The sequence below is a fragment of the Pecten maximus genome, chromosome 9 (assembly GCF_902652985.1).
Source record: "Pecten maximus chromosome 9, xPecMax1.1, whole genome shotgun sequence".
NCBI classification, from domain to species: domain Eukaryota; kingdom Metazoa; phylum Mollusca; class Bivalvia; order Pectinida; family Pectinidae; genus Pecten; species Pecten maximus.
Window position 1 is genome coordinate 44,545,839 of NC_047023.1, and position 16,562 is coordinate 44,562,400.

General features: G+C 36.9%; 1 protein-coding gene across 3 annotated transcripts in view; it reads left to right on the top strand.

The window, feature by feature from the left end:
- Positions 1 to 16,105, top strand: part of LOC117334225 (myotubularin-related protein 10-B-like) — a 38,740-nt gene extending 22,635 nt beyond the window's left edge. For all 3 annotated transcript variants that reach the window (XM_033893717.1, XM_033893718.1, XM_033893719.1), the window contains 5 exons: positions 1,312 to 1,397; positions 4,085 to 4,215; positions 5,831 to 5,980; positions 9,778 to 9,950; positions 11,989 to 16,105. In XM_033893717.1, coding sequence (XP_033749608.1) covers positions 1,312 to 1,397; positions 4,085 to 4,215; positions 5,831 to 5,980; positions 9,778 to 9,950; positions 11,989 to 12,813 — 1,365 coding nt within the window. In that variant the 3' untranslated portion in view covers positions 12,814 to 16,105. The remainder of the gene's footprint in view (positions 1 to 1,311; positions 1,398 to 4,084; positions 4,216 to 5,830; positions 5,981 to 9,777; positions 9,951 to 11,988) is intronic.
- Positions 16,106 to 16,562: the final 457 nt, after the last annotated feature.

Genomic DNA, 16,562 nt, shown 5'->3' on the forward strand with positions numbered 1-16,562 from the left:
CGGGGCCCAGTGGGGGAAATAGAGGTAATTCCTTTAAATCGCTACTTGTCATAAAGTTATGAATGGATTTGAACCCAATTTGGTGAGAGATATCTTTTGAGGAAGGGGAACAGATTTTGCATAAATGGTGGCTCTGACCTGAAAGGGGCTAATGGGGCGGGGCCCAACAGGGGAAATAGAGGTAATTCCTTTAAATCGCTACTAGTTATTAAGTTATGAATGGATTTGAACCCAATATGGTCCGAAACATCCTTTGGGGAAGGGGAACAGATTTTGCATAAATGGTGACTCTGACCCTAAAGGGGCCAAAAGGGCGGGGCCCAGTAGGGGAAATAGAGGTAATTCCTTTGAATCGCTACTAGTCATAAAGTTATGAATGGATTTGAACCCAATTTGGTCCGAAACATCCTTGGGGGAAGGGGAACAGATTTTGCATAAATGGTGACTCTGACCCTAAAGGGGCCAAATGGGTCGGGCCCAATAAGGGAAATAGAGGTAATTCCTTTAAATTGCTACTAGTCATAAAGTTATGAATGGATTTGAACTCAATTTGGTCCGAAACATCCTTGGGGAGAAGGGGAACAGATTTTGCATAAACAGTGACTCTGACCCTAAAGGGGCCAAAAGGGCGGGGCCCAGTGGGGGAAATAGAGGTAATTCCTTTGAATTGCTACTAGTCATAAAGTTATGAATGGATTTGAACCCAATTTGGTCAGAAACAGGGGAACAGATTTTGCATAAATGGTGACTCTGACCCCGAAGGGTCAAAGGGACTGGGCCCAATAGGTGAAATAGAGGTAATTCCTTTAAATCGCTACTAGTCATAAAGTGATGAATGCATGTTCTATAAACAATTCTTGAGGTCTTTCAGACCTTAGAGAGTCTGGACTTCATTAATCTTTAAAGCAGTTCGGATTCCCACACTATAACCATGCATATATAGCATTGTTAGAGTTTTACAAATAAAACAAATTGAATATGAACATTTGGTCTAATCCAACCAGGTGAGCGATACAGGCCCCATGGGCCTCTTGTATGTGATAGGGTTCAGTTTTAATTAAACCACTTCTATTAATGGTTCCAGTGTGTCCTCCCATTTGGTAGATAATTTATCAGAATAGCCCTAAGGTAACAAAGCTCAGTATGATAGTTAATTATATATTAGTCTGGTGATTTCTTACCACGATAGATAAATTCTAAAAACTTGAATCCAGAAAGGCATTGCTTTACCACATATACATACAGGAAGATGAATTAGAGCTCTATACAGATCGTGTAATTGTAAAGTTTGTATACTTTTCCTTTTCACAGTGTTGGTGCTACACTCATAAGAATGGAGCAAGCCTTGTACGGTCAGCTGATCTTATACCAGACGCCGATACAAAGTACCAGGATGTGTAAGTACTACGGTCAGATAACCCACAATTCATAGGGGTTCATGGATTACCCACATTTCATAGGGGTTCATGGATTACCCACAATTCATAGAGGTTCATAGATTACCCACAATTCATAGAGGTTCATAGATTACCCACAATTCATAGGGGTTCATGGATTACCCACAATTCATAGGGGTTCATGGATTACCCACAATTCATAGGGGTTCATGGATTACCCACAATTCATAGGGGATTTTAGTCTGTACGAATATCACATTTGATTGTACATGTATACTGGATATGAATGACATGGACAATGGGCAAGCCTATTATGTGAGGGGCAGCAGTCGAGACTATTGAAAGCTTTGAATGTGACGTTTTATGATACCTATTTCATGCCATTATGAATACAATGAGATTGTGTTGGAACCAGTGTAATAGGTACATCTAGACAAACCATGACAAGTCCATGTACAAATATTGGTTGTCTCCAGTTTGTTTCATACACATTCTTTAAAAGAAAGGTAAATGTTTTTTTAGGTGCTGTGAAACAGAGAGCAAATTCATTCAGAACTCTCGGGAGAATCAAAATGTCGCTTATTTCAATGATTAATCCCTATGAGGATGGGACCATAAAATTTTCCATAAAATGCTTACAACTCACTAGACAGTATTGTCCCCTTCCACAAAGTATTTGTTTGTTATTAAGTAATATGATTAATGCTTTTATATGTTTGAAGACATTAATTGTTGAATTTAGATAAATTATTGAAAAACAGCTTAAATCGTACACAATGACCTGTTTTATCCCGGAGTTATTACGCTTGCTTCCTGGTTTGTGCTAGGGGAGGTAACTCATATACCCTCTAGTTGATGTAACATTGGAAAGTCACCTCAAGCTCTTGGGTTGATAAAAATGACCCGCAGCCGTCAAATACTGTTTTAAGTCTCGGCTTTTCCAATTGGAATTCGATAAGTGAAATCTCTGATTGTTTTAACATTCAAGTGATTATGAGGCGAAACCTAATGTTAGCTTGCTTTCGCAACAGAGATTCTGGTAGCAATAAAGAGGTTACATGTTTTAAATCAGTCGATAGTAAAATGCTTGTTCAAAGTATGTAACATGAACGTGCGATTCAACAAGTCACCGAAACAGATAAGGTAGGCCAATTCATTGGCAACAAGTTAAATTTCCGAGACAAGTTTCTTCTAACGAAAGTTGTCAGATCTCTCATTAGGATACAGATCAGTTATTATACACGAAGAGAAAAAAACTCAGTAAATTCAGTACAATTTAAAAACGGTAACAAAAATAAACTGGGAGAGTAATTCACAGGAATCTTATATACATAGGGAAGATCGCGATGTGGTTTATCAAGAAACATGACGGACATCATGGATTAATCAATCTAAGAATTAAACTTAATTATAGTATGCCAATTCAAGTGAGGTTTAAAAACGTAATTCTTCACTGTTCATCACAGCTTTAAAGCAACCACAGCCTTTTTAAAGTAGATAATATTCCTTAAAATGACATAGGATAATCATTAGTAAAAAATTCTGGAATGCGCTTAAAAACAATAAAAAGTCTTCTTATTACATGCCATTTTACATTTATATGATAACTGCTTTTCTCCTGTATTTCAATCCCTCATGCACAGCACCTATAAGTGGCCTTAACCCTTTGATTTTTAATTGTAAAAATATAAACATTTATTGCAATTTTGCCAGTGTAATATAGAAATTTATCAAACTGATAAAACTTATATTTTCACTGCAGCAATGAGCAGTGAAAAATTAGATTTTGCTGTGGAAATATAAGATGTCATGAATTATGTTACTGCATGATTCCTGCATTTTTTTACACTTTAAATTTTTTCGATGTTTTTGATTATGTTTTTTTAGCACAAAAATGCAATAAAAAGAAGATTGAATGATTTCCCATTGAATATCCTCTATTTATAATAATTGAATAAAGTAAAATAAATGATATCAACCACTGTTGTTGGCCGGGGTGGAAGCATGCATGGAGTCTTACTGTTGTAGAAACCTAGCTGGATGACAAGTGTATTCCACTGTATCACCCAGCAACAGTATCTAAGTAGAATTTACGGGAGGTGGGAGATCCAACGTCCGTGTAAACAGTTCGGTATGGTTCTGTGTTACCCATAACCCGTTATAAATATACGGGAGGTGGGAGATCCAACGTCCGTGTAAACAGTTTGGTATGGTTCTGTGTTACCCATAACCCATTATAAATATACGGGAGGTGGGAGATCCAACGTCCGTGTAAACAGTTTGGTATGGTTCTGTGTTACCCATAACCCGTTATAAATATACGGGAGGTGGGAGATCCAACGTCCGTGTAAACAGTTTGGTATGGTTCTGTGTTACCCATAACCCATTATAAATATACGGGAGTTGGGAGATCCAACGTCCGTGTAAACAGTTCGGTACGGTTCTGTGTTACCCATAACCCGTTATAAATATACGGGAGGTGGGAGATCCAATGTCTGTGTTAAAAGTTTGGTATGGTTCTGTGTTACCCAGTAGAATTTGGTTTATGCTGGAATGAATATAATGATTTCAACTTTTAGTTCACTTGGTAATAATCTCAGAAAAATTAGAGATATACATTAACCTTTTTTATGACATCTTTAATATTTTGGAAAGCTTGTAAAAGTTGATGAACATTTTTTTTAAAGGATGATGAGTGCAGTTCAAATGGCAGATCAGCGTTTGGGAAAACCAATCGTATTTGACCTCCAGGAACAGTGTCCATCGATCAAGGATGTTCAACAAAGTTTTGAAAAGTTCAAAGAGTTGTGCCTTATTGGTAAGACTGTACAGGAACACTGTCCTTTTAAATTGGAATTTATTTAAATGTTGGTTTGCCGTAAGTTTGTGTATAACATTGCCCGGGGTATATATATATATATATATATCACCTGAACAATTTACTATAACTTATTATTGTAGATATCACAATTTCTCAAATGTTTGATGATCAATTATTGATTGATCATGGACAGAAAGGGAAATACCTAAAAAAAACACTCACTGGCGATTTTAGGGCATTAAGGACGTAGAAAAAGGTGTGAAGACTGACAGCTGGAGACCTGGTTGTGGTCAGAGGTTTGGGGCCTTACACTTTTACCTGTTGTGATTGTTGCACCATGTAACAATTCATTTAAGGCTCCTCCAGATTTTGAGAAACTTTTTATATAGTAATGCCCTAGATTAGCTGATTAATTAACCTAGTCAGAGGTAAAATGTCTAATCATTGATTAGTCCAAGTCAGAGGTAAAATGTCTAATCATTGATTAGTCCAAGTCAAAGGTAAAACATCTAATTATTGATTAGTCCAAGTCAGAGGTAAAACATCTAATCATTGATTAGTCCAAGTCAGAGGTAAAACATCTAATTATTAATTAGTCCAAGTCAGAGGTAAAACATCTAATCATTGATTAGTCCAAGTCAGAGGTAAAACGACTAATCATTGATTAGTCCTAGTCAGAGGTAAAACGACTAATCATTGATTAGTCCAAGTCAGAGGTAAAACATCTAATCATTGATTAGTCCAAGTCAGAGGTAAAACGACTAATCATTGATTAGTCCAAGTCAGAGGTAAAACGACTAATCATTGATTAGTCCTAATCAGAGGTAAAACATCTAATCATTGATTAGTCCAAGTCAGGGGTAAAACATCTAATTATTAATTAGTCCAAGTCAGAGGTAAAACATCTAATCATTGATTAGTCCAAGTCAGAGGTAAAACGACTAATCATTGATTAGTCCTAGTCAGAGGTAAAACGACTAATCATTGATTAGTCCAAGTCAGAGGTGAAACGTCTAATTATTGATTAGTCCAAGTCAGAGGTAAAACGACTAATCATTGATTAGTCCAAGTCAGAGGTAAAACATCTAATCATTGATTAGTCCAAGTCAGGTAAAACGTCTAATTATTGATTAGTCCAAGTCAGGGGTAAAACATCTAATTATTGATTAGTCCAAGTCAGGTAAAACATCTAATCATTGATTAGTCCAAGTCAGAGGTAAAACATCTAATCATTGATTAGTCCAAGTCAGGTAAAACGTCTAATTATTGATTAGTCCAAGTCAGAGGTAAAACGACTAATCATTGATTAGTCCAAGTCAGGGGTAAAACATCTAATCATTGATTAGTCCAAGTCAGGGGTAAAACAACTAATTATTAATTAGTCCAAGTCAGAGGTAAAACGACTAAATCATTGATTAGTCCAAGTCAGAGGTGAAACATCTAATTATTGATTAAATCATTTATTCATAAAATCACTTGTAGCATGAAGTATACTAAAATCTGTTTATGGATTCCAATTCTGTCTTGAGAAGAATGTATTGATAGATTGTAGTTAGTGAAGTGGTGTTGGTGATAATAATAAAGGTTTGACAGAATCTAGATCTGTCTTCAGAAACAAAGAAAGATTTCCTGGTACAGGACTCCAGCTGGATGTCTAGATTGGACGACACGGAATGGTTACACCAGATACGACACTGTTTAAAGTGTGCCAGAGAAGTTGCAGACACTCTACACGGCAAAAAACGTACCGTCTTCATCAAAGGTAGGCATGATAAACTGTCTGACATGTGATACCAGCACCAGGAGCTAAACCTACATATGACTTCTTCTCCACAAGTAAAAGGCCAATGGATAGTGGGCCTGTATCATGTTTGGTCAGTCATCATCACCTTCATTCAAACATCGATTCAGTTTAAATTTGTATCAAACATTCTTTTAAAAGAGTAAATGTCTGAGTTATTGGAAAGAGGTTTCACTTAAAATATTGATTTGATACAAAACAATTGGAATTGTAGTCAAGAGTTCTTAATTATTGTTATAACTGGTGTTCCTCTATATAATAATTGTAATAACTGGTGTTCCTCTATATAATAATTGTCGTAACTAGTGTTCCTCTATATAATAATTGTCATAACTAGTGTTCCTCTATAACTGGTGTTCCTCTTTATAATAATTGTAATAACAAGTGTTCCTTTATTAAATAATTGTAATAACTAGTGTTCCTCTGTATAATAATTGTAATAACTGGTGTTCCTCTATGTAATTATTGTAGTAACTAGTGTTCCTCTGTATAACAAGGATGGATAGTATTGCAACAGCAATACAAAGTCCCCTTCCTTGACCCAGGAGTGCAACTATTTATTTCCCATTTTTTAAACTTCGTGTTATACTGATCACGTATACAAAGTTTCGTTAAAATCAGAGTAGTACTTTAGGATTGTCCGGACACGCCTCAACCAATGAGAAACCGGCGGCCATTTTGAAAAATGTTTTTTTTCGAAAAGAAAAATTGGGATGCACAACTACATGTGATACTGATAATGTATACCAAGTTTCGTTAAAATCGGAGTAGTACTTTAGGAGGAGTTGTCCGGACAAGTCTCAACCAATGAGAAGTTGGCGGCCATTTTGAAAATTGGTTTTTCGGAAAAAAAAATGTAGGATGCACAACTACATGTTATACTGATCATGAATACCAAATTTCGTTAAAATCGGAGTAGTACTTTAGGAGGAGTTGTCCGGACAAGCCTCAACCAATGAGAAGCCGGCAGCCATTTTGAAAAATGAATTTTTGAAGAAAAAATATGTGGGATGCACAACTACATGTTATACTGATCATGTATACCAAGTTTCTTTAAAATCGGAGTAGTACTTGAGGAGGAGTTGTCCGGACAAGTCTCAACCAATGAGAAGTCGGCGGCCATTTTGAAAATTTGTTTTTCGAAAAAAAAAATGTGGGATGCACAACTACATGTTATACTGATCATGTATACCAAGTTTCATTAAAATCAGAGTAGTACTTTAGGAGGAGTTGTCCGGACAAGCCTCAACCAATGAGAAGCCGGCAGCCATTTTGAAAAATGAATTTTTGAAAAAAAAAATGTGGGATGCACAACTACATGTTAAACTGATCATGTATACCAAGTTTCGTTAAAATCGGAGTTGAACTTTAGGAGGAGTAGTCCGGACAAGCCTCAACCAATGAGAAGCCGGCAGCCATTTTGAAAATTGGTTTTTGGAAAAAAAAAATGTGGGATGCACAACTACATGTTATACTGATCATGTATACCAAGTTTCATTAAAATCAGAGTAGTACTTTAGAAGGAGTTGTCCGGACAACTATTGCGTGACAGACAGACAGACGGACAGACAGACAGACAGACAGACGGACAGACAGACGGAAAGACGGACGGAGGGTAAACCTATAGTCCCCCCGTTTTCCAAACGGCAGGGGACTAATAATTGTAATAACTAGTGTTCCTCTATATAATTATGGTAATAACTAGTGTTCCTCTATGTAATTATTGTTATAACTAGTGTTCCTCTATATAATAATTGTCGTAACTAGTGTTCCTCTATATAATTATGGTAATAACTAGTGTTCCTCTATATAATAATTGTAATAACTAGTGTTCCTCTATATAATTATTGTAATAACTAGTGTTCCTCTATATAATTATTGTAATAACTAGTGTTCCTCTATATAATTATTGTAATAACTAGTGTTCCTCTATATAGTAATTGTAATAACTGGTGTTCCTCTATATAATAATTGTAATAACTAGTGTTTCTCTATATGATAATTGTAATAAAGAGTGTTCCTCAATATAATAATTGTAATAACTTGTGTTCCTCTATAAAGTAATTGTAATAACTGGTGTTTCTCTATGTAATAATTGTAATGACTAGTGTTTCTCTATGTAATTATTGTAATAACTAGTGTTCCTCAATAAAATAATTGTAATAACTAGTGTTCTTCTATATAATTATTGTAATAACTAGTGTTCCTCTGTATAATAATTGTCATAACTAGTGTTCCTCTGTATCATAATTGTAATAACTATTGTTCCTCTATATAATTATTGTAATAACTAGTGTTCCTCTATGTAATTATTGTAATAACTATTGTTCCTCTATATAATTATTGTAATAACTAGTGGCCCTCTATGTAATTATTGTAATAACTAGTGTTCCTCTATATAATAATTGTAATAACTGGTGTTCCTCTATATAAAAATTATAATAACTATTGTTCGTCAATATAATAATTATAATAACTTGACTAAGTGTTTCTCTATATGATAATTGTAATAACTAGTGTTCCTCAATATAATTATTGTAATAACTGGTGTTCCTCTATATAATAATTGTAATAAATGGTGTTCCTCTATATAATAATTGTAATAACTAGTGTTTCTCTATGTAATAATTGTAATAACTAGTGTTTCTGTATGTAATAATTGTAATAACTGGTGGCCCTCTATATAATAATTGTAATAACTAGTGTTCCTCTATGTAATTATTGTAATAACTAGTGTTCCTCTATATAATTATTGTAATAACTAGTGTTCCTCTTTAACTGGTGTTCCTCTATGTAATTATTGTAATAACTAGTGTTCCTCTTTACAATAATTGTAATAACTGGTGTTCCTCTATATAATAATTGTAATAACTGGTGTTTCTCTATGTAATAATTGTAATAACTAGTATTCCTCTATATAATAATTGTAATAACTAGTGTTCCTCTATTTAATAATTGTAATAACTAGTGTTCCTCAATATAATTATAGTAATTACTAGACTAAGTGTTCCTCTGTATAGTGTTCCTCTGTATATTAATTGTAATCAGTGTTCCTTTATATATCAATTGTAATAACTAGTGTTTCTCTATGTAATAATTGTAATAACTTGTGTTTCTCTTTGTAATAATTGTAATAACTAGTGTTTCTCTATGTAATAATTGTAATAACTAGTGTTCCTCTATGTAATAATCGTTATAGCAAGTGTTCCTCGATCCATATAATAATGGTAATATTAGACTAAGTGTTTCTCTATATGATAATTATGATAATTAGTGTTCCTCAGTATGATAATTATAATAACTAGACCAAATGTTCCTCTATATAATTGTAATAACTAGTGTTCCTCAGTATGATAATTTTATAACTAGACCAAGTGTTCCTCGATCCATATAATAATGGTAATATTAGACTAAGTGTTTCTCTATATGATAATTATGATAACTAGTGTTCTCAGTATGATAATTATGATAACTAGTGTTCCTCAGTATGATAATTATAATAACTAGACCAAGTGTTCCTCTGTATCTGATGCAGAGGAGACTGATATTTCTGTTTTCAGCTATTTGAGTCACAGTTCTTGTCAAATCAATACGTTTTTTTGTTTTTGTATTACATGCCTCAAGTTATTTGAGTAACTTTTATGGCTGATTATATGGAATATTTTGTATACAAAAATTGTTCCGAATATGGGAAATATATATTTATGTATTTGTTGTGATTGAACAGAATTTTATTTTTTCTGTGATCATTTTTACAGAGACTGATGGCAGACACTATACCTGTCTCGTATCGAGTCTCGTACAAGTGATGCTGAATCCAAAATGTCGCACACAAATCGGGCTACAGGCCCTCATACAACGCGAGTGGATCGCTATGGGCTACCCCTTTCAGCGGAACGGAGGTCTGGTCATTAAGGAAGGGGGCGAGGAGGTAAGTAGGGACTCTGGTCATTAGGGAGGGGGGCGAGGAGGTTAGTAGGGACACTGGTCATTAGGGAGGGGGGCGAGGAGGTTAGTAGGGACTCTGGTCATTAGGGAGGGGAGAGGAGGTTAGTAGGGACTCTAGTCATTAGGGAGGGGGCGAGGAGGTAAGTAGGGACTCTAGTCATTAGGGAGGGGGTGATGAGGTTAGTAGGGACTCTGGTCATTAGGGACGGGGGAGAGGAGGTAAGTAGGGACTCTGGTCATTAAGGAAGGGGGCGAGGAGGTAAGTAGGGACTCTGGTCATTAGGGAGGGGGGGCGAGGAGGTTAGTAGGGACACTGGTCATTAGGGACGGGGACGAGGAGGTTAGTAGGGACACTGGTCATTAGGGAGGGGGGAGAGGAGGTTAGTAGGGACTCTGGTCATTAGGGAGGGGGGAGAGGAGGTTAGTAGGGACTCTGGTCGTTAGGGAGATGGGTGAGGAGGTTAGTAGGGACTCTAGTCATTAGGGAGGGGGGCGAGAAGGTTAGTAGGGACTATGGTCATTAAGGAAGGGGACGAGGAGGTAAGTAGGGACTCTGGTCATTAGGGAGGGGGGAGAGGAGGTTAGTAGGGACTCTGGTCATTAGGGAGGGGGGAGAGGAGGTTAGTAGGGACTCTGGTCATTAGGGAGGGGGGCGAGGAGGTTAGTAGGGACTCTGGTCATTAGGGAGGGGGGAGAGGAGGTAAGTAGGGACTCTGGTCATTAAGGAGGGGGGGGGGCGAGGAGGTTAGTAGGGACATAGGTCATTAAGGAAGGGGGCGAGGAGGTAAGTAGGGACTCTAGTCATTAGGGAGGGGGGAGAGGAGGTTAGTAGGGACTCTGGTCATTAGGGAGGGGGGAGAGGAGGTAAGTAGGGACTCTAGTCATTAGGGAGGGGGGGGGCGAGGAGGTTAGTAGGGACATAGGTCATTAAGGAAGGGGGCGAGGAGGTAAGTAGGGACTCTGGTCATTAGGGAGGGGGGGGCGAGGAGGTAAGTAGGGACATAGGTCATTAGGGAGGGGGGCGAGGAGGTTAGTAGGGACTCTGGTCATTAGGGAGGGGGGAGAGGAGGTAAGAAGGGATTCTGGTCGTTAGGGAGGGGGGTGAGGAGGTAAGTAGGAACTCTGGTCGTTAGGGAGGGGGGTGAGGATGTAAATAGGGACTCTGGTCATTAGGGAGGGGGGTGAGGAAGGTTAGTAGGGACTCTGGTCATTAGGGAGGGGGGTGAGGAGGTTAGTAGGGACTCTGGTCATTAGGGAGGGGGGTGAGGAGGTTAGTAGGGACTCTGGTCGTTAGGGAGGGGGGTGAGGAGGTTAGTAGGGACTCTGGTCGTTAGGGGAGGGGGGGTGAGGAGGTAAGTAGGGACTCTGGTCATTAGGGAGGGGGGCGAGGAGGTTAGTAGGGACTCTGGTCATTAGGGATGGGGGAGAGGAGGTTAGTAGGGATTCTGGTCATTAGGGAGGGGGGGAGAGGAGGTTAGTAGGGACATAGGTCATTAAGGAAGGGGGCGAGGAGGTAAGTAGGGACTCTGGTCATTAGGGAGGGGGGAGAGGAGGTTAGTAGGGATTCTGGTCATTAGGGAGGGGGGGAGAGGAGGTTAGTAGGGATTCTGGTCGTTAGTAATACTTAATACATTCAAACCTGGTTGTATTAACCAATTAGTAATTCCTAATACAGTTTAACATGTGAATGGGGCTTTCTGTTGTAATAAGCCACCTGTCGTCAGCACAAATAAATTTTATTCTTTCAGATTATTCATTATTGCATAAACAAACATTGTTATCAGTTAAACAATTTTATCATTGTTTAGTTTAAGTTAGTTTTTTTCTCAGTAATGCTTGCAGTAATGATCGTGAAAACAATTTTTTTGCCAAAGCTGAAATCATCTGATTTGATCCTTTTGTCTTATTTTAGAATGACATATTAAGTGTGATATCAAATTATATCAGAATTACATATTAAATGTAATATTATATCCAGAATTACGATAGTTTAAAAAATGATCATGATTTGCCTCCCTTAGGTACCACTCTTCCTGTTGTTTCTGGACTGTGTGTGGCAAATACTACAACAGTTTCCGTCGGCCTTTGCGGTGTCAGAAACATATCTAACGACGCTCTGGGACTGTGCCAGTTCTGGCTTGTTTGAGACATTTCTGTTTGATTCCATCTACCAGCAGACACGCTTTACTAGTGACGGTCGTAGTCTGCGACGGTTTCGTCTACCTCCTGTTTGGGACTGGTCACGACAGTTCAACTCCAGCGACCAAACTATATTTAATAACCCTTTATACCTCATGAAGTGTAATGTTAACTTAAAAAAGGCAATCCAGGAATCTAAACGTAAGGTACAGTCTAGTTGTAGGAAGATGGACCGTAACGAGTTGTACGCATACATGTTGAACAATATGTACTCAGACGACATGGAGGATGAGGATATGAATGTGATTTTGCCTGAGTACGCTGCTCCTGTGATTAAGCTTTGGACACAATGCTATGTGCGCTGGCAGGCTCCAGCCCAAATCATAGGGGGAGGTAACCCATCCATGTATCTCCAACAGTGCCTCATTGTGGAGGAAATCATTCATCTACAACATCAGATTGAACTTCTACAAATGAAAACCCAACGACGAACAGTTGTGGCACCACGACCTCAAAGCGACCTGATTTTCAGTGTCGATATGGACATGCCAACCTCAACTGAGTTTCTCACAAATACAGTTTTGTCATCTTCGTTTCCATTTTCTCCTGGTCCGTCCAAAGAGGATCAGCAACTCTTGTTGACACCGATCAGTGCATATCTAGTAAACAGCGCTATCGATTATGACTATAGGAATTCAGATGACTAATTATTTGTGACCTTCCTCTTTGACCTTGAAATTTAACTCAAAACAGCTCCATCAACTGTGATTCCAAATGTATATACTGGCACTCCGATCCAGAGAAGGAAAGATGTCTTGTAAAAGTGTGATGTCACAAGTTCTGCTGTTCACTTAGGTTGAATGTCGGCCCAGAAGGCTAGGCCGGGGTATTTAGCTTATTACTCTGTATTTGCACCGATTCATAATCTTTCTGAAATGAATGATTAATTAATTAATTATTGTGATCAGTTGTATGAAAACATCAAAACAATCAGATGAAATTTAAAGGTGTAAGATTGATTTGAAAATTAAAGTCAATGAGCCAGGCTAAAAAAAATCTACCAAATTATTCTCTTTACTGTCCCTGCTGATGTTCTGTGGCCATTGGTAGATTGTTTTATAGGTTGTTTTATAGATTGTTTTATGAAGCTATATGTAGGATAATGAAGTGTCTGATGTAATTTATTGAGGATGATACAGATGACGTGATGACAGCATTAACTGGTGATTATAATAATCAGGATTAAACATGTTTGGATGTAAGTGGACACATTCCACAGTAGGCGTCATTAGATGTAAGTGGACACATTCCACAGTAGGCGTCATTAAATGTTTTCTAAACAATCACGCATGATTTAGTGAGTTTATTACTGTTTAATGTTAAATTACATTTGAGTACTAAATACAATTTACATGTATATATACGAAAATGTTAGAACCATGAGTTGTAATGGTCACTGAAAAATTGTCATCGCTGATGTGTCGGTCCGACAGTATGACTGTACTGAGGACTAGAGTATGACTGTCTTCAGGCCTATAGCTAAGTATGTAATGTTGTATTAACTGTATCTATGACAGACACCCACGAAAAAACAGGTGCGTTAGAAGGCAAAATGAGCCACATGAATTTGAACAAAAACTTAATTTGGATTATGGGCCATATTTGTGCTTGACATTGTAGATGGTGCAGGAGTCGGGCATTATTACATCGAGTCTCTTATTTCACTGAAGTAAGACAGAATTTGCAAACAGTCTCTAGATATCAGGTTATATGTGTAAGATTGTTTTTGTTTATATTCACAAAGACAAAACGTTTCTATTATGAGAAGGGATCATATTGACTCTTTTTTTAATTGATTGAGATACAAAATTAATGTTTAATTTAATTTTAAAATGTAGCTATAGATTGACTCGATATGTCTGGTGCTTTTATTACGTTAATGTTTGAATATTTTAGATTGATTTTGTTTGATCCTTTTAGCGAAAATATTCTCTAAGTTGATGTGTAAGTTTGTAGTTCCATGCTAACGAAGAAATATTTTGATTGTTATCTTTATGTAGACTTCACTGATTTAATTCAGTAAGTACATGTGTACCTAACAAGGTTTCTAAATAAAGATTTTGTTTTAGTTACATGTCCTAACCAGGTAGTACTGAAAGCTTTAAAAGTAATTCTGGGACATCAATGATTCTGACTAGGCCGAACTGAAAGCTTTAAAAGTAATTCTGGGACATTAATGATTCTGACCAGCCCATACTAAAAGTTTAAAAAGTAATTCTGGGACATTAATGATTCTGACCAGCCCATACTAATAGTTTAAAAGTAATTCTGGGACATTAATGATCTGACCAGCCCATACTGAAAGCTTTAAAAGTAATTCTGGGAAATTAATGATTCTGACCAGGCCGAACTGAAAGCTTTAAAAGTAATTCTGGGACATCAATGATTCTGACCAGGGCTTACTGAAAGCTTTAAAAGTAATTCTGGAACATCAAGGATTCTGACCAGCCCATACTGAAAGCTTTAAAAGTAATTCTGGGACATTAATGATTCTGACCAGACCAAACTGAAAGCTTTAAAAGTAATTCTGGGACATCAATGATTCTGACCAGGCCAAACTGAAAGCTTTAAAAGTAATTCTGGGACATTAATGATTCTGACCAGCCCATACTAAAAGTTTAAAAGTAATTTGGGACATTAATGATTCTGACCAGCCCATACTGAAAGTTTTAAAAGTAATTCTGGGACATCAATGATTCTGACCAGGCCGAACTGAAAGCTTTAAAAGTAATTCTGGGACATTAATGATTCTGACCAGCCCATACTAAAAGTTTAAAAATAATTTGGGACATTAATGATTCTGACCAGCCCATACTGAAAGCTTTAAAAGTAATTCTGGGAAATTAATGATTCTGACCAGCCCATACTGAAAGCTTTAAAAGTAATTCTGGGACATCAATGATTCTGACCAGGGCTTACTGAAAGTTTTAAAAGTAATTCTGGGACATCAAGGATTCTGACCAGCCCATACTGAAAGCTTTAAAAGTAATTCTGGGACATTAATGATTCTGACCAGACCAAACTGAAAGTTTTAAAAGTAATTCTGGGACATCAATGATTCTGACCAGGTCGAACTGAAAGCTTTAAAAGTAATTCTGGGACATTAATGATTCTGACCAGCCCATACTAAAAGTTTAAAAGTAATTCTGGGACATTAATGATTCTGACCAGCCCATACTGAAAGCTTTAAAAGTAATTCTGGGACATCAATGATTCTGACCAGGCCGAACTGAAAGCTTTAAAAGTAATTCTGGGACACTAATGATTCTGACCAGACCAAACTGAAAGTTTTTAAAAGTAATTTTGGGACATCAATGATTCTGACCAGCCCATACTGAAAGTTTTAAAAGTAATTTTGGGACATCAATGATTCTGACCAGGCCGAACTGAAAGCTTTAAAAGTAATTCTGGGACATTAATGATTCTGACCAGCCCATACTAAAAGTTTAAAAGTAATTCTGGGACATTAATGATTCTGACCAGCCCATACTGAAAGCTTTAAAAGTAATTCTGGGACATCAATGATTCTGACCAGGCCGAACTGAAAGCTTTAAAAGTAATTCTGGGACATCAATGATTCTGACCAGGCCAAACTGAAAGTTTTTAAAAGTAATTTTGGGACATCAATGATTCTGACCAGCCCATACTGAAAGTTTTAAAAGTAATTTTGGGACATTAATGATTCTGACCAGCCCATACTGAAAGTTTTAAAAGTAATTTTGGGACATTAATGATTCTGACCAGCCCATACTGAAAGTTTTAAAAGTAATTTTGGGACATTAATATTCCTGACCACGGTGTATAATGCATGTCCTTGTACATTTCCATGTTTTTTTTTGATGAACTACATTCCGTTTGAACACTTGTTCCTTACATTACACAAATTAGAATAACATATTTTTTTGTTTCCAGCAAATCAATAAAATGACAGAAACAAATTATCATGTGTTTTCTCTCTGTCGGACAATATCCAGTAAAAGTAATCTCGTGTCTGTTTTCTCTCTGTCAGACAATATCCAGTAAAAGTAATCTCATGTCTGTTTTTTCTCTGTCAGACAATATCCAGTAAAAGTGATCTCGTGTCTGTTTTCTCTCTGTCAGACAATATCCAGTAAAAGTAATCTCATGTCTGTTTTCTCTCTGTCAGACAATATCCAGTAAAAGTAATCTCATGTCTGTTTTCTCTCTGTCAGACAATATCCAGTAAAAGTAATCTCATGTCTGTTTTCTCTCTGTCAGACAATATCCAGTAAAAGTAATTGTCTGTTTTCTCTCTGTCAGACAATATCCAGTAAAAGTAATCTCATGTCTGTTTTCTCTCTGTTAGACAATATCGTGTAAAAGTAATCTCATGTCTGTTTTCTCTCTGTCAGACAATATCCAGTAAAAGTAATCT